The 19358-nt window shown below is 33.5% G+C and overlaps 1 protein-coding gene across 4 annotated transcripts; it reads left to right on the forward strand.

The window, feature by feature from the left end:
- The first annotated feature begins 669 nt into the window (after positions 1 to 669).
- Positions 670 to 3427, forward strand: LOC114164710 (Photosystem II reaction center PsbP family protein). Of its 4 annotated transcripts, none has more exons than XR_003599590.2 (5): positions 670 to 1154; positions 1544 to 1699; positions 1913 to 2175; positions 2404 to 2459; positions 2560 to 3427. XR_003599590.2 is itself a non-coding variant. In XM_028049455.2 (3 exons), exons 1-3 carry the CDS (start codon positions 816 to 818, stop codon positions 2165 to 2167), a joined length of 750 nt encoding a protein of 249 aa, XP_027905256.1. In that variant the 5' UTR covers positions 670 to 815; the 3' UTR covers positions 2168 to 2366. The 4 variants fall into 4 exon arrangements, 1 of the variants encoding a protein (XP_027905256.1); XR_003599589.2 differs by having other exon boundaries at positions 3140 to 3427; XR_014984681.1 differs by having other exon boundaries at positions 3237 to 3427.
- Positions 3428 to 19358: the final 15931 nt, after the last annotated feature.

The following is a 19358-nucleotide window of genomic DNA, read 5'->3' on the forward strand; positions in this document are numbered from 1 at the left end:
TTGGATTAATTTTTAGTTTAAATTTGATACAATTTTTTTTTGGAATTAGTTAGAACATGTTCTTGTTTGTTAATAGACTTTTGGTTCACCCGCACTTTGGCAGCAAATGCTTGCAAAGAAGTATTTGTAAAGAATCGAGGAGATTATGATTTATTATTGAAAATTTTAAGTCTTTATTGGTTAACCGAAAGTTTGGAATTTCACATTTGTTTCACTAATAATATGTAAAGAGAATTATCTATGGTATTTTTATCTCATATTCGTATTTTACTTTTTTCTTGTATAACTTTAAACATTTTGTTTATCTATTTTATATCCTTATTTTAACCTTAATTATATAATTTAAAACTAATAAAAATGAAAATAAACTACTAACTAAACTACATACATTTTTAACACCAAAATACTCTTTAAATTATTCACATCTTTTAATAATAAAATACGTTACAAATGATTTATTATTAATTTTATTCATGTTTTTCAACATATACATGCTTCTTTTACTTTTTCTTTCTCGTGATAGATAAAAAAGAACGAAATATGGTGAAATCTAGCGTAAACAAGTAGAGACGAGAAGAGAGGAAAAGAAAAAGAAAGAGAAAGGGGAAAAAAATTCCAAAAGATAAAAAGTGTAAAATTTTGATAAACGTGGAAGAGATCGAAAAGAGAAAAAAATAAATAAAAATCTGGATAACGATTAACAAACACCTTCTTCTAACGACCTTGTCACCTCTCCTCGATTCATCCTATGACGATGAAACATTGAAACCCAATTCCACAAACCTTAAACCAAATCCTTAAATCCACAAAATAAAATGGCTTTAAGAAGTTCCTTTACCTTTCCACGCTCTACTTTCTTCCACCAACACTCTCAATCCACCTATGCTTCTTCCAGATTCTTCGTCTCAATCTTGCTCCCCAAACCCACTTCACTCACCTGCATTCACGAATCCCACAAAGATATGCACTTGGCACCATCCTTTACCAAGAGGAACCTCAACTTCACTCTTCTTCTCACAATGTTTCTGTGGGCTCAGCCTGTGCCGTTGCCAAATATGGGTGATGCACTCTTATTGGCTCAAGAATTGGAGCTTCAGAGATACACTGATTCCAATCAAGGTTTCACTCTTCTTACACCCTCTTCTTGGGCTAAGGTAATCTAAACTACTCCCTTTTCAGTTTGAAACTTCAAACTATCACAGTTAAATATAGCACTAAACCTGTTTAGGTGAACAATATTGGAGAAGTTGATTACATTTAACAATGTTACTTGTCAATTCAAGAATAATAAAGTTATTGGCATAATCAAGTTAATATCAGAAACACTGAAATTCATTTTGAGGTATTAATTTAATACAGATAATATTAGAGAGACCGAAAACTTGTTTAACCTATAATAATGTTATCATCATCATAATAATATAGGAAACACTCTTAACTTGACATCCTTTTATGGCAAGTGTGTAAAACCAGAAGAAAAAAAGCCATATCATGAATAATGGTATGTGTTTTTGTCCTAAAGGAATAGTCTTTGGTTTAACAGGTTGATAAAGCAGGGGCAACTGTGTTGTTTGAAGAGCAAAATATGGGAAGTAACAATATTGGGGTTGTTGTAAGCCCAGTTCGTCTTAAGTCTCTTGAAGAGTTCGGGACACCTCAGTTCGTTGCTGATAAGCTCTTACAAGCCGAAAAACGTAAGGTAAACTATTCTTTTATGATCATTCTACATTCATAGAGCCTTTTAGCATGAGCATAACGAGTTAAACTCACTTTTTTTCAAATGTTGACCATTTCATTTTTCAAAGTCCGTGTTATCATAGTAAAACATGTGTTAGTGTTATTAGAATTGGCGGGTAGAGATAAAATGATTGTGTGATGCATTAACTTTTGTTGTTATTGCTTTGACATTCAGGAAAGTACAAAGGAGGCTGAATTGATTACAGTAGCAGAAAGATCAGGAGAGGGAGGGTTGCAAATTTATGAATTTGAATACAAGGTGGATAGTACTCGTGGAGGGATGAAGAGGATATTTTCTGCAGCATTTGTGGCCTCAAAGAAGCTCTATCTTCTAAACATTGCTCACTCTGATAAACCAGAGAGTCCTCTTGACCCGCATAAGAGAATAATTTTAGAGCAAGTACTCCATTCCTTTGATGCAGCAGCTTAAACTGTGGCGTATGAAAATTTCCTTCTTCTGATTTTTTCTATTCTTTCTTGAGTTTTGATTTGATTCCCAAGTTATGGCTAATGAGTTATGTTCGAGTACTTACATGCTACTTCGACATGATATTTAGTTAAAGGGCAAAAACAGAAAAAGGTTTATGTATTACAGTATATTTACTCGTGATTCATCAGTTTTTGCTTCATTATTTTGTGTTGATGAACTGCCATTTACGTATTTAGGTGCCGATTCCAAATTGATTTACTAAGTGGATGCTCGTACGTGATTAATATTTAAGGTAAAGTTTGTATTCTATTCATTTACTGTAATTTAATTATATTTTTAATTACTGTGATGGTTGCTCTTTAAGTTTGCTTTATCTCCAATGGTTATCCCAGAGAGAAAAAGAATGTCAAAATAGACATGGTTGTGCACTGAATTTCAAATTTGCAAAATCTGAGAATATACTCATTGTCAACTCATCTTAAGTTTTTGGACTTCACATACAACAAGCCAAATCTATAAAAGTCTACTTGTATCACTGATATAAACAAAGAGACATTAGACTCAAGTAGTGTGTGTACATAATGTTGTAAGTGTACAAAACGACATATGGTAATGATGATCTATAGAACAAATTGACTGATCATAAGGTTGTTGTTGAGATTGATTACTCTCCAGTGTCGTACTGTTAGAAAAAGATGCAAAATGTAAGATAAATAAAAATAGATTATGAGATTTATTAAGAAGTAAACTTACATCATCATCATCTGAGGATTGTTGTGGAGGTGATATGTAGCGAATAGTATGGTTAATGTACCACTCCATGTAAGTTGTATTATCACGCAAGTGGCCATTACCGTTGAACGGGATACCTTGAATGAGACGATTATGTCGATCATTCCACATTGCTATCCACTTTTGATGGTATTGTGGCCAACATCTATCTGTTCTGCCTCTCATATCTTCTTTGTGCAGTTGATCTAAGTTTAATGGATCGATTGGAATATTTTGTCGAAAACCAAATTGTCGCATTATCCGATCAACTTGATGGAATTCTACTGTGGCAAAACAGATCAAAGGAACTACAGCCCGACTAACAGGAGAAACTTCAACATTAGTCACAACATTAATCAAGGGAGAGACATCGTCCTTGCGGTAAGGAGTCCACAAAAACTGTAAAAATGATCATTAGTATGAGTGAAAAAATGATGTAAACATTATGGTGATAAGTAAGGTTTAACTGAGAACCTGTTTCGGCTGTAATTCGTCCAACGTTCTCCTTATTGAAGTGACTGTATTTGAGGATGTGTGTTGCTTTTGCGTTGATGCACGACACCACCTTTCAAAAAGAATACATGTTTTTTTTCAGAACAGAGAAGTTATAATTGATTAAAACTTCAACAAGGGGAAGCAATTATATTCATAAAAATATACCTTTTTGCGAGTGGAAAACCAAGTCCGGCGCCAATATCATCAAAAGTTAATGGCTCAATAGATGGGGAAAGGCATTTGATGCGTTCCCAAGCCCAACACTGCAAAAGTAACATGCAGCCTCCAATATTGTCTTGATTGAAGTCAATTCCGCGATCTAAAGCACGATAAAGACATGCTAAAACAGCCGAACCCCAACTATAATTCGAGACTTTGTTCAAGTCAGCCAACAGTAATAAATACATGAGATGAACACGACTTGCTGATGTATCGGGCATAAGTAAACTCCCAATCAATGTAAAAATATGTGCTCGTGCATATTGAGCGACAACATCATCAGTTGCATAAGCAGGTAACTGCTGAAAGTTATTGTTTAACCAAGATAGTTTTATTGTGTTTCCTCTGACCACATCTGGGGGAGGTATCGACCCCAACAACGTTTCACACAATGGCACCAAGTTACCACTGCTTACTCCAGTCACAGGTTCTCCATCAATCGGAAGACCAAATTGCAGGGCAACATCTTCCAATGTGACTGTTGATTCTCCATGTGGAAGATGAAAGGTATGTGTTTCTGTTCTCCACCTCTCCACTAACGCTGTGATCAAATGGTGGTTGATGTCGATATTTGTCAAGGTCAGTACATGTCCAAATCCAGCAATATCTATCAAATTTCGTACTCTTGGATCAAGAAAATCGACATGCTTCGTTACCCAAATGGCATGTCGTCTTGGACGAAGGAGTCTTTCTTTGCCTTCCCAAATAGTCTCAGTGACGTGTTTGTGTTGCAGACGCAATACAGACATATTACGAGGAAGACACCGGTTGGAAGCCATTCTCTACAAAATTTAGCCTGAGAAAAATAATACAGGAATAATAATATGTAAAAAAAAGTATGTATCATATTTTGCATAAATTACTTACTAATGAAAAAAAAATTTATAGGCATTGCAAGTTCAAATTAATTTTTGTCAAAAAGAAACCAAATTTATATATTCATGGTAACCAATAATGATCGGTTGGAAAAAAAAATAGTGCTGTATACATTGATATTATGCAACCTTCACTGTTAATAGCTGAACTTGATCTCAACAACAAAAAAAGGTAAAAATCATAAACTAGAACAGTTCGCTTTAGGCAATATTTTGACTACTATTTATCTGAAAAGATAAGTTAATTTCTTTTATATAATCTATCATTAGCTCAAATTCAGAGTATAGTTAATAAAAATTTTACGAATAAAGGAAAAACAGTTTACGAAATTAAATAATTTATGATACTCTTTCTTTATGTCTGTTATGAGAACTTTTACTCTGCAAAGTTCAATCGAAATGACAAAACCTAAAGAAACGAATTTTACAACAGTGAAAACTGTTGTAAAATTTATATACAGATTCTATCAACTAAAAACTGTACCAAAATTTACGGGTGGTGAAAACTTACTTGTGGCCTTAGTTGCGAGTGACGAAGATCTATGCTGTGATTTGGCCCAGAGAAAGCACCAGTTTTCCGAGTATCGTGTGCGGTTGTGATCTATTGCAGGCCAAAAATTAAGCGAGTGCAAGAGAACTACGTGAAGGGAATTGGAGTTGCAGATCTGAGATACATGACTACTTAAAGAGTAAAGGAGAGGAAACGTTGAATGCGATTTTCTTCCAAAACACTGTCAAACAATAAATTTCACCCTTCCCACTCTCTGTATACTTTCACGCGTCTGCCAATGTCAGGGAATCTCTGCCAAACCTTTCTTCAATGGTGTCAATTAACGCTGCGACGAACTGTACCAGTGTATGGAGATGGAAGAAAGCAACCCAGCAGAGAAAACGCGTGATTATGCAGTATTGAAGTTGTGCCGCACCATAACGACTTTTAATGGAAAGTCGTGCCAAGATCATGAAGTCGTGTCATGTACATCCGACTTCACTTTTTGGTTGGAAGTTGTGCCACGTGCTTACGACTTCATTTTGTGGTCCACCTTTGAACGACTTTTTCCATGTGCTTGTGCGTTCACTTTGGGAATAAGTCGTATAACCCTGTAACGACTTTTGCGTAGGCATTGGGAATTGGTTTTCCTGATTGAGAAAAAGTCATGTACTGTGTAAGGATAACGAGTGATGATGGGATTAGAATGAAAGTGAAGTTTATTTTAATTAGTAAGTGTGATATATTATTAAATATTAGAGATATTATTGTGATCACAAACAAACTGTGATACCATAATGTTCTGGTGTAGCATAGTTGAATCTGTTGCTTACTTTTTTATATATGGTAGTTGTGCTAGATGGCTAATAGCAATCAATTAAGAATCTGATAGTTGAAAATATTTTAAAGTAATGATAAATAAAGATCAATTTTTTTATTCTACATTTATTCAATACGAATAAATATATATCTTTTTTATTTTGAAGTATAAAATAAATTAAAATGAACCAAGGAAAAAACTTTAAAATATTAATACCTTGTCAAGTGTTAGAAAAAGTGTAGGAAAATTGAAATATTTAGAAAAAGTGTAGGAAAATTGAAATATTTTATATTATCGTGCATGTTTTCATAACCATTTCACGTGTAATCTGGTCAATGAGTTTAGTAAGTGTAAGGCCCCATTTTCTTTTGTTCCAGCCCTAAAGGTTAGTGGGCTGCTCCTAAGTGGGCCTAAGGGTTGGCCCAGTGTATATAAGCCTTAGGTCTGCCCTAAACCTAGGGTACCCTACACTTTCAGAGGCACCTTACCCTTGCTTGGAGCTGCAGCCGTCACCCCTTCCGCTAGGGTTGCCCTAAGGTCCGCCTCCCGTTTAGCCGTTCCTAGCTCACGTAAGTGCCCTCGGACTCGTAGTCTCCTTTCCTTGGTCTGTTTTCGTGAGCTGTTGTTGGGGTTCCGAATTGACCCATTCTTGCACTGTTTTCCAGCTTCGAGTTCGCTCCTAGACGCCGTTCGTCCTCCACAGTTGGGTGTCGAGGCTCTCTGCTAACTTGATTTCCAGGTACGGGAAGCTAGGGTTCTAGTTTCGAGTCTTTTTAGAACTGTTTTTGCGTTGGTTGTTGATTTCATGGTTGGATCTGTTGTTGTGATGTGTGAAAACAGCTTGCATGTGTTGTTTGATCGGAAAACATGGCGGTACAGCGAAGAACAGTGGCGAGACCTGTTAATCTCGCCCAAGCGAGTCCATCTCGCCTAGGCGAGATGAAACAGGGAGCTCGCCTAAGTTTTTTTGCGCGAAAAGTCGCCCGGGCGGCTCGCTCAATTTTTGAGCGAGCAGGCAACTCGCCCAAGCAAGAGGGATCTCGCTTAAGCGAGATCCCGTGTTGCCCATGCCCTAGTTTTTGGCGCTCTCGCCTAGGCGAGGGGGAGGCTCGCCTGAGCGAGCACGTCTCGCCTGGGCGAGACCGTGCTGTGTTTTGGATGTTTGATGTTTCCCGAGTGATCCATGTTGGTTGAGTATGATTGTATGATGATGAACATGTATATAATGGGGTATGAGGTATATTTTTGGCATGATTCATGAATTGTGGATGAATGGGTTGGTATGAGACTTGGCATGTAAAATGAATGTGTGGTTTGAAATTAAAAGAACATGGTTTTGATATGAGATGAGACCCCAGACTCATCGGGGTGGTGATGACCAGAGGTATGGAATTGGGATGTGATTGGTATGAGGATGAAACTTCAAGGGTTGATATGGAAATTGAAAAATATAATTTAATATTCTCTTATTGCTGATTTACGAATGTTGGTCCGTGTCAGCGTATAATTCCTTGGGGTCTCTAGGTGAGACCTCCGGGGTCGCGCTTCAGTGGTCGGGACGTAATTCCATGGCCCCTGCTAGTGGGTGTTCATGGTGGTGCCCCATCTGTATAACTAGGTAAGGATTCAAGGTAAGGTTGCATCCTGACACTCCGAGGTGTCAATTAGTCTCACTTAGAGCGGACTGACTCTTGTGGTGGGAGTAGCAGGAGGCCTGAAACTCACTAAGGGCTAACCTTGTGGTGGGAGAGATTTGATTCATTATAACATTGGTATTACAAAGCTCAGGGATCGAGCAGCTCAGGTTCGAGCAGAGGTACCCACACAAGTGCAAGCATCCGCTGAATCCGACCAAGTTATACGTATCCGGATGAGTCGAGTCGAGTCGTAGTGTACTGAATGAAGAGTCATAACATGTTTGGTTGCTATGTGGATGAGATGATGAAAATATGCTTGACTGCATGATTTATGTTGTTAGCTCTAGCTTACCCGTCTTGTTGTATGTTTTTGTTGTATGTGGCCGTTTTTCTCTTGCGATGATCATCAACTTGGTTGATGGGAGCAGATGGGCGAGGTTCTCGTGGTCAGCAAGGGAACGGTGATCCAGCAGCTTAGCCATCTGGGCTAGATCTCATGCTTCTTTCCTTCATGTTTTCTTTAGGGTTATGGCCCCTGTGTTTCATTGTTTCTGGATTGTAACCTTTTAGTTAAACAACTATTCTACCTTTATTGGCATCGTGGTGTGCCTAGTTTTGTAGGGGCGATATTAAGGACCCCAGGACTGCGTTGTTATGCTATTATCATGTGACGTTTCCTTTAATTTTACGTATTAAATTAAATGGGACGTTACATTTATGGTATCAGAGCAGTTCGTCCTTAGGATGACCTGAGGTTGTGGGTTTGTCGTTCCTTGCGAGCGTAAGTGGTCATGTCTAGTCGAGTTGTCAGTGAAACCAAAAGTTTAGGAACAGAAAACGCCTTGATAGAGTGATGAGGGTGCACACTCATGACTAGATTAAAGGTTGTTTTCCTTTCTTAATTCTGATGGTTCGGGGAAATAGGGGCAACAGACAAAAAGGGGTTCGTTGTTTGTAAGTGATAGATTGTTGCTTGGTATAATCTAGTTTGTCTTGCTGCGCCTCTGTGCTTTGTGTCTAGTGTTTACGGAAATGAGGGAATTGAGATTTAATGTCTTGGACTAATAAACTGGAGAATATGCTAGAGTTCCCAAAATAACGATTGGTCAGAGGGAGCTTTAAGGAGGGACTCTCCGAAAAATAGATACTACAAGTTTTCTAAAAGGAGTTGAATCGAAAGGGTAATAACACTAAGGGGTATCAGCGCATGCAAGTGCCACATCGTTTGAGGAAATCAAGCTGATTCTACACCCCGACGATGGTGAGGTTCCGAGTTATGAAAATGCATACGGTGTTAGATGGAGTGTCATTGAATATAGTCATATGGTCACATCTAGTGCTTCTTGGAGTGGTGTACGAGGAACAACTGGCAAATCTGAGGTTGTTAAAAGTGGAGGAATTGCTTAGCAACAAGAAAGGTAAAAGAGGGGGAGACTGAGGAGTGCAAAAAGATGGCAAACCTCTAGTGAGAGGCTGAGATGGATAAGGGTTACTGATCAGTCAGGAAAGATGACGTTTCTGAATAGGGGGAGGAACAATTGATGGATAGGGAAGAAATGACATAAAGGATTCATACCAGGACTAATAGTCAGCAGGTAATGATGGGTATTTTCAAATTTGTGAGTGGGATGCTTCAAAGGGAAAGTAGTTCCCATGAGTGGGACATCTGACCCTGGGTATAAAGTGAAAGGTTTCACGTACTAGAAGATGGGGCAAGCCTTTAAAGGGTTATTCTCGTATGGAAGGACAACCCAACTGATGTCATAACACAATGATGAGGGAAATGAAGAGGGAAGTTCTGAGTGGTTGGCATGATGTCTACGATGGTTGATGCTATAGTGGTTAGCACGAATAAATCTCATACAGAGATGCGCCTTACGAAAAGATGCTTGGACTAAGGGCCGATTTTCTTGGGATCGTGTACTCCTTGATGTCTTCAGTATGGTAAATGAGTGATGGTTGTCTTTAAGGAAGGACTGGAGTTGAGACGATGGTTTTGCCAAAATTGCGACCAAGTGAAGATCCGCTCGAGGGTATGGTGCCTTCGGGGTGATCAAAGTATTTAAATCTAAATTCGACCTGAATTATGCGATGTTGGGACGTAGTCTCAAGGGTGAATCAGTTGTTTTCTAAATCTCATCCTGATGAGCTGGGACAACCCACGAGGTGGTGTCCTTGGATTAAAAAGAGATGATTCAATGGTGGCGTGTGAAGTATGGACCAAGCTACATAGTGGGGACAAAGCTTCACGTGAATCAAAGACATCTGACGAGGGAAAGTGGATGATAGACGAAGAGGATCTCAGTGGTAAAGGAGTTATAGACGTGCTATGGGACAAGTACCAGAGTTTTGACCTTGGTGTGATAAAGTTTTCCTTTGCATTGGTGCCTGAAGAGGAAACTTGAGACAATAGTCCCTAATGGAATGGTTTCTACAGCGAGTCTGAAATAAATAGGGAGGTGGAAGAGATGTCGGAGAAGTAGTGGCTTATACTAAGTATGACCACAAGGATAACAGCGAATTTGGTGAACATCAGAGGAAAGGTAGTGGTGGAATAGATTGTTCAAGGGAAAACGTTAAATAAGGGAGGATTGGCTTTTCGGACCTATGGTTGTATAGAGTGGAAAACATGATGAAGGTAAGGCAATCTCAAACATGTTAGCTGTGTCGACAAGGTTTAACGGCGAGTATCCAAGTGCGAACAGAGTCTTTAAAACGTGCAAGAAAGGGTATTGACAAAGGATGAAGTGCCTAACAGGACGCATAGTTAGGAAGGATGGATTCAATGTTGCGAAAATAAGACGCTAAGACTATAAAGAGGTGAGTCCAAAGGATTTTACAAGTTGCATAGGAGTTTTGAAAGAAGGTTTCTCGGTGATGATTGATTCCTTGTCACGGCAGACATGAAAAGGGGCATCATTTCGAGTAAACAAATGAATGGCTTTTGTGGTGATCAGAGTAGCGCAGCGAGATGATGGCAAGTGATACTTATGAGGGGTAGAAGGTGTGTGGAAAGAACTATCTTACTTATGAACAACAAATGTGTCGTTCATATGAGTACCGGTTAAGGATGTTCAGTTACCAGTTAAAGTTGGAATTATGAAGTTGCTCAAAGAACGTTGTGCAAAAGAAGTAGGGGATGGTTTGAGTTATGATTTCAAGTTAGGGTGCCAACTTGGAAGTGAGGAAGTGAGAGTAGGTGTTTAGCCAGAGAAGGGAATTGAAGATCCTTGATTTGACGAAGTAAGAGTGAGAGTTGGTTGAGAACCATAAGTGTTTGGGTTGGGAAGAGAATGTGTGAGGGGATTTCATTAGTCTCGTCATCTTACTAGCACTAGTGAACCTCTCAACAAGGTTGAGAAAAGCCAAATCGGAATATCTTAGTTTGAGGTGTATCGTGGAGTTGCGTGGTACGAACTAGACTAGAAATTTGAAGCCAATGGAAGTTATGGTTCTGAGGTTTTGTGGAATGTTGCTTATAAGCTAGGGGGATTAAAGATGAAGATAGGATGCCGATGCGATATGGTGAAAAAAAAAAGGCAGTTGAAGGTTTAAATGAGAAGAAGATATAGGAGTCTCAATATACATAAAAGTGGTCAAAAGTGTTGATGGTGTGGCAGTAGGCCAACACTCAAGAGTGATCTAGTCAGTGGAGTGATGCATAAAGGAGTGAACAAGGTGATGTGAAGTGATAACGAGCGTGCCTTGGTTGGAGACTTAAGGTCATCTGCGAAGTTGATAAAAACCTACAAGAGGTAGCGGAGAACATATAGAAAATGAGTCAGTATGTTAGATATATGTTAGACACAAGTGCAAGCATCCGCTGAATCCGACCAAGTTATACGTATCCGGATGAGTCGAGTCGAGTCGTAGTGTACTGAATGAAGAGTCATAACATGTTTGGTTGCTATGTGGATGAGATGATGAAAATATGCTTGACTGCATGATTTATGTTGTTAGCTCTAGCTTACCCGTCTTGTTGTATGTTTTTGTTGTATGTGGCCGTTTTTCTCTTGCGATGATCATCAACTTGGTTGATGGGAGCAGATGGGCGAGGTTCTCGTGGTCAGCAAGGGAACGGTGATCCAGCAGCTTAGCCATCTGGGCTAGATCTCATGCTTCTTTCCTTCATGTTTTCTTTAGGGCTATGGCCCCTGTGTTTCATTGTTTCTGGATTGTAACCTTTTAGTTAAACAACTATTCTACCTTTATCGGCATCGTGGTGTGCCTAGTTTTGTAGGGGCGATATTAAGGACCCCAGGACTGCGTTGTTATGCTATTATCATGTGACGTTTCCTTTAATTTTACGTATTAAATTAAATGGGACGTTACAGTAAGAGCTGTAATTCATTAACGTCGTGGGTATGTTTATTTTATTCATAAATAGTAGTTTGGTCCTAGTTTTTGTTTGGTTTTTTTAATGTGGTCCTATTTTTTTTTTCAATTTAGTTCTAATATTGGCAAATTTTGTTTAATTTGGTCTTTTTTGCTAACACTGTTAAAATAGTTCACGGGTGTGAATAATAACCGCCACATGTTATTTTGTGATTTTTTTAATTTTTTTTAATTTTTTTTTAATTTTTTTCTTTTTATTTAAAAAAATGTACACGTGTCAAGCTCATATCATGCCACGTGTCATTTTTGTGATTTTTTAATTTAATTTTTTTAATTTAAAAGAAAATCCACGTGTCAAGCTAATATCATGCCACGTGTCAGAGTCAGTTTTTTATATTCCCAGTATTTGTTAATTGTTTTCAATTTGGTCCTAATTTTTTTTTAAATTTAACATTTTTTTCCTCTTCAACAAATTGAGACAAAATTTAATTTGATATTAAAATGCATATTTTTGTTAAATATTTTTAATTAGAATTAGAGTTAGTTTAAAATTAAAACGAAAAAAAACAATAACACCATTAATTTAAAATTTTAAAAGGTTAAAAATATTTAATTTTAAACCAACTCTAATTTTAAATTAAAAATATTTAGTAAAAATATGTATTTTAATAAGAATATCCATATAACATTTATATACAAATTTTATTTTGTCTTTGGAGAGGAACAAAAATACTAAATTAGAAAAAACTAGAACCAAATTGAAAACAAATAATGAATATTAGGACCAAATTGAATATAAAAATCTGATTCTGACACGTGGCGTGATATTAGCTTGACACGTGAATTTTTTTTAATTAAAAAAATTTTTAAAAATTAAAAAATCACAAAAATGACACGTGACATTATATGAGTTTGACACGTGTACATTTTTTTAAATAAAAAAAATTAAAAAAAATTAAAAAAAATTTAAAAAATAAGAAAAAAAATCACAAAATGACATGTGGCAGTTACTGTTCACATCCGTTAACTATTTTAACGGTGTTAGCGAAATGGACCAAATTGAAAAAATTTACCAATATTAGGACCAAATTTAAAAAAAAAAAAACAAAAATAGAACCACATTGAAGAAACTGAATGAAAACTATGACCAAACTACTATTTAAGCCTTTATTTTAATAAGTGGATTGTGATGGAAATTAGAAAAAAACAACACAAAGTGGAGTTGTTTAAATTAGGAAGAAAAAAAAATACGAATGGAGAATAAAATACAATTAAGAAAAAGAATAAAATTAAAAAAAAAGTTTGTAACTAAAATATTATTACAATTATATTTTTAACTTAAGCTAGAAAACTTTGTTAAATATTTTGACAAAATATTTAAAACTCAAAGTTAATTCATGGTTAAATTTACTTCCAATATTAATCTTTACAATTACGGTTCAATAGGTGTCAAATTCACAAACATTGACCCAATTTAATAATTCTTTTCTTTTATGTGGTTCTTACTATATTGAATAAGTGACTACGTAGAACAAATTCTGAAAATTCTTACATGAAAAGGGGTCCAAAGTTTTATCCAAAATAAATCCACACAAAGCCCATTCAATTCATAATTTTTTATTTTTTATTTTATCATTGATTTTTAACTAATAATTTTGTTATTCATTTATATTTAATAACTTTATTATAAATATTTTACAAATTTATTTTTATTATTATTACTATTATTCTCAAGTTTATTATCTTTATTATTATGATTATTATTTTATAATTTCGTTGTTATCACTTTATACATCTATTAATATTTTTTCTAATTTTTATTTTTATTATTTTATTATTTTATAATTTTATTACTATTAATATTATATTTATGTTATTATTATAATTATGTTTTATAAATTTTATTTAAGGTTACACACTATAAAATAGTAAAATCATTTTTGGCATGTTGTCTTTCCGTGACTTTCATCTCAATAACAAGGGATACTTAAAAGCAATAATCCCCACAAATTCATAGTCCAAAATCCATGTCTTTTTGTTGAAACAATCAAGATCAATCATCATAGTTCTATACGAATTGAATTTTTAAATAATTGAATTTGATTTTTGATCCAAATTCTTTTTTTCAGTAAAATTAGTTTGGATTTTTCTAAAATATTTAGATCAAGATTTAAATCCATTCCAAATATTTAGATCAAGTTCAAAATTCAGAATCTATTTTTTATAAAAGAAATTTAGGGCCGACACAATAGAATTTGGCACAATTTTGGTCGGGGCCAACTCAACTGAATTTTAGCATGGTTGGACGTGACCAACTCGGCCAAATTTGGACGAATTTTGATCAGGGTCGACTTAGCCTAATAAGTCCAAATCTCAGTCAAGATCGACTCGGTAAAATTTGGCTGCATACGATTGAATTTCGGTTGGGTGGCCAAATGCAACCAAATTTGGGCCAGCACCGACTCACCAAAATCGGTTAGGGTTGACTCAGTTGAATATGGCTAAATTTTGTCCAGGACTGACTCGACTGAATAAGACTAAATTTAGGCTAGGGCCGACTAGGCCAAATTTTGGTCGAGGCTGACTTGACTAAATTCGGCTGAATTTCAGTTGGGGCCGACTCAGTTGAATACTATAAAATTTTGGTCGTGACTACCTTGGCCAAAACGACCAAATTTTGTCTGAGGCCAACTTTGACGAATACTACTAAATTTGGGCCAAGATCGATTCGGCCAAATTCCATCAGGACCGATTCGACTGAATTTGGCCGGAGTCAACTAGACTAAATCTAGCCAAATTGTGGTCGCGATTGACTCGATCAAATACAACCAAATTTAGATCGGGGTGAACTCGATCGAGTACAACAAAATTTGGTCAAGGGTCGATGATGAGTTCATATTTATGCCCTCATTTAATGTTTAATTATGGATTTTTATTGGATTTTGATTCTTAAAAGATTGATTTAATTAAGATTTCCTATAATTGGGTTTATTGAGCATGAGATATAAAAACATGTTAAAAATAACTTTTTAGTTGCATAAATGTTCTTTGGATATTTTAATATGTGTTAGTGCAGCTGCAACTAAGTTGAGTTCATGGAGGTGTGGAAATAAAATTTATTGGATATTTTTATTGGATATTTTTAGCTTGACACGTGACAAATTTTTAATTTTTTAAAAAAAAAAATTTAAAAATAATAAAAAAAATTCAAAAAAATCCAAGAACTAACACGTGACACCCCATTTAATGTCGTTACTACTAGGGATGGCAACAGGGCGGGGACGGGTTTCGCTATCCCATACCCATCCCCGCAGAAAAAATTCATCCACATCCCCATACCCAAATCCAATGGGTATTAAACTTTTGTCTCATCCCTATCCCCACCGGGTAACGGGTATAATCTCGTACCCATACCCGTACCCGTGTTCTAACAACTTCAATATTAATTTTTATAAGAGAAAAAAATTACGGTAAAGAAAATATAATATTATCAAATATTCAATATTAGGAGGATGATTGTTTCTTCCATATCAAATACTTTGAAATAAATTATAATTGTCTACATTTTATATTAGAATACCAAATAAAATTTCATGAGAACCAAAACATTTATTAAATTTGCAAACTACAACATTAATGAAACTTAGTTGATAAAATTAAAAAATATTTCAAAAAACTATAAAAGGAAAACAAATATTCAAATTAAAATATATTTTAAATGTTTGTTTACTTCAATTTTTTAAATTCTAATGAATCTCTTTTTTATCTATAACAATATATAAAGGAGATTCTCTTTTTTGTGTCCACATTTCAAAATACAAAATTTACCCTTTAAATATAATAATTTATTAAATTTTTAAAAATTGACCATTACTTTTATAAGTTTTTTATAAAATCGGCTATCTCTGCTTCTTCTCTTCTTCTTTATTTATCAATGGTTATTTTTTCATTTGTTCTGATATACTTCACTTTATTTTTAATAAATATAATTTTAGTTTATATATTAACTTAATAACATTACAATATTATCATCTACTAATATTATAATTTTAGTTTATATATTAACTTAATAACATTTTAGTTTAAAAAATGCATACACATAGGCGCGATAGCGCCTGTGTTTACGCTAGTACACTAATAAAAGTTATAATACATCACTTGATCAAAATGACACAAAGAACAAATAATAAACACAATAATAAAATTTTGACATAGATTTTGTATCTTTTGAACTTCAATATATATTGGATAGTGACAAAAAAATATTCATAACAATTACATTAAATTTTTATATTGTAGTAAACAAAAGTTATTTATACAATTAAAGTGAAAAAATTACAGTATGATTAATAATAAGTTATAAAATAAAAAAATAGATAGAATATATCAAAATATTATTCTACATGATGAAAATGAACAATAAATAAAAATATTAAAAAACTAACAAATGTGTGTTTTAGAAATAATTTAAGAGACTATCGAAAGAAATCGCACAAAGGAAATCAAATGTATAATTAAGGTATGATAAGATGAAAAATACCTTAGAGAACTAAGAAAAATGTTCAAATATCAACATATATACTCAATAGTTGAAAAATAACGAAAATTATTTTAATGAAACAAAAGAGTTCTTCAAATTAAACAAAAATTAATAATAATAAGTAAAGAATTTTTTTTATATTACCTTATATTGAGAGTATAAACATTCTTATGTGAAAGGAAAATATATAATAAATAAAAATATTAAAAAATAATAGAAATATTCAAATGTAAGGCATAAACAAATTTTAATTAACATACATCATTTTAACATAATTATATAAAGGTTACGATAAGATAAAAAAATATATTAGAGATGTGAATGAGTTTCATGACAAACCAAATAATTAAAAGAAATAAAAAATAGAAAGTATATATATATATATATATATATATATATATATATATATATAGAGAGAGAGAGAGAGAGAGAGAGAGTTACTTAATTAATTCATGAATATTTTAATAATTTAAACGGAGACGGAGATATGGCGGGGACGGGTATTATGGCAGGGATATGTACATCCCCATACTCATTCCCATACCCAATTGAAAAAGTCGGGGATTCTCCATACCCCATACCCAATTGAAATAGTCAATGCGGGGATTCCCCGTCAAAACGGGGACGGGTTCGGGCAATACCCACGGGTACGAGTTTATTTGTCATCTCTAGTTACTACACCACTAACGGAGATGACTTGATTGCATCAAATTTCTCAAAATATGAACCAAATTGAGATAAAAAAAAATAGAGGGACCAAATTAATATTTTGCTACGAAAATGGGGACCAAAGGTATAATTTAACCTAATTATTACTATTGTTTTTATTATTTCAATATATAAATAATAAAATATTTAATTATAAAATGATAAAATTTTACTATTTTAAAATTATAATATTTTAAAATAGTAAATAGTAAGATAACATATGATGACAAGTAGAGCTGTCAAAACGGGTAACCCGGCTCAGACCACCACATGTTGATGATTTAGTGAACCAACCCAACCTAGCTCACTTTTTAGTGAGCCAAAAAAATTTGAACTCAGCTCGACCCACCACGGATTGGCGGATTAAACGGGTCGGCTCACGGGTTCACTTAATTAAAAAAATACAATTTTTTTATTTTTTTTCAGTCAAAACTAAATTATAATTCTAATTAAAATCTAAATAAATTATAATACAATCCAAATACAAACCAAAATCAAAAAAATACAAATTATTTATGTGTTGACTAAAAAAACTAACATGACCCAAATGTAAAACCCAACTTAATAAAAAATACTTGTGTGACCCTTTTATCTGCGGGTTGATGAGTCAACTCGACTCACCATGGGTTCAACCCGGATGAGTCGGGTTCTAGATGAGTCTAGTAAAAAATCAACCCGTATTGAAATTTGTAAAAAAATTTCAACCTAACTCGGTCTGAACCTGTAGTGAGCCGGATTAACTCGCGAGTTCCAACCCATTTTGACATCTCTAATGACAAGTTAACAAGATGACATGTCATGATAACAATCATATGAACAATTAACAGCTATATTACTCAATTAACAAGAAAATTTAACAAGAGATACTTCGAAATATATATTTTTATATATTTATCAAAAATTTAAAACATAATTAAGTCTATACTTTATTTAAAATTATTAATTTAATTATTGAGTTTGGAAATTGAAAAATTCTTTATTACCTTCATTTATAATATTAGTTTCAAATTATTTTAATCATAATAATTATATTTGATTTTAAACAAAAAGTTCAAAATTCGATTCACATTTTCTCTCCCTTAACTATTAATATCATTATTATTATTATTATTATTATTATTATTATTATTTTATTAAATAATTATGTTTCATTTAACATTTTTCTTGAATTATTAGTGTTATTATTACGGTTAATATTGTTATCATAATTATAATAGATGGTTATATTGTATTTTTAACTATTTATTTAATTTTAACTTTTTTTAAAATTTTTAATATTAATATTGTTATTATTATTAATAATAATTTAATCAAATATTATATTATATTCATCTTTTTAATTTCCATTATTATTATTTAATGAATGATCATATATATTTTGTTCTGCTTGTTATTCTTATTCAATCAATTATATATTTTAATTGATTTTTTCTTGAATTATTAATATTGGGTCAAACATCCATGCATTCGTTAGCACGATCCCAGCCGCTCTGCGTATTTGATGAGATATTAAGTCCTCATGGAAAAGTAGTTCTAAGTGCATTTCAGGTTGAAAAAAACTATATATAGACATATTCCACTCAATTTAAGATATGTTCATATTCTCTGTTACTTTTAAGTAAATATACAAAACTCCCAAGTATCAAAAAGCTTTCTCCCGCTTGCACACCCGGACGATCATTTAGACCTCATTATTGCACTCGACCTTTCTGATAAGAACAATTATCATTAAAGATGAAACATTAATGACAAATGTAGACTAAAAATTTATTTCATTCATTTTTTTTTAAGATTATCTTTTAAGTTTTAAATAGAACAACTCTCTATATATTTATATTTTGTAATAACAATGAATAAGAGCTAAGTTCAGACATTGTCTAAAATTTAACTTTATTTTTTTTTCTATTCACACATCGTCAATTATATATAATTATTTCTATAGTAAAAACATAAAAAGACATAATTTTTGTTTATATATATATATATATATATATATATATATTATTTTGGTACCAACCAAATGTCATTTTGTTAATGTACCATTTTTTTAGAAAAAGTCACAGAATTTCTCTCAATTTTTATATATTGGATGATCAACTTTAATTTTTCGAAAAGAATTTATAGATATATTCTACATTTCTCTATAACGAGAATCGTGTTACAGTATAGTTTAATCGTATTTTTTATGTTTGTGTCTGTATCATATCATATTCATGTCGATATCCGTGTTTGTGATTCTTAAGTAACATGTGAACACGAGAAATGGACATGTTCTGGATCCCCTCTATAATTCAGCAGTTT

Source organism: Vigna unguiculata, chromosome 9 (genome assembly GCF_037176805.1).
Source record: "Vigna unguiculata cultivar grain cowpea cultivar isolate G323 ecotype 2 chromosome 9, ASM3717680v1, whole genome shotgun sequence".
Taxonomy (NCBI): domain Eukaryota; kingdom Viridiplantae; phylum Streptophyta; class Magnoliopsida; order Fabales; family Fabaceae; genus Vigna; species Vigna unguiculata.

Excerpts from the sequence above, each read along its gene's own strand:
- LOC114164710 (XM_028049455.2), top strand. The coding sequence starts at position 816 with ATGGCTTTAAGAAGTTCCTTTACCTTTCCACGCTCTACTTTCTTCCAC. Across the intron at positions 1,155-1,543 it reads CACCCTCTTCTTGGGCTAAG|GTTGATAAAGCAGGGGCAAC; the intron begins GTAATCTAAACT and ends TTGGTTTAACAG. Across the intron at positions 1,700-1,912 it reads TACAAGCCGAAAAACGTAAG|GAAAGTACAAAGGAGGCTGA; the intron begins GTAAACTATTCT and ends TTTGACATTCAG.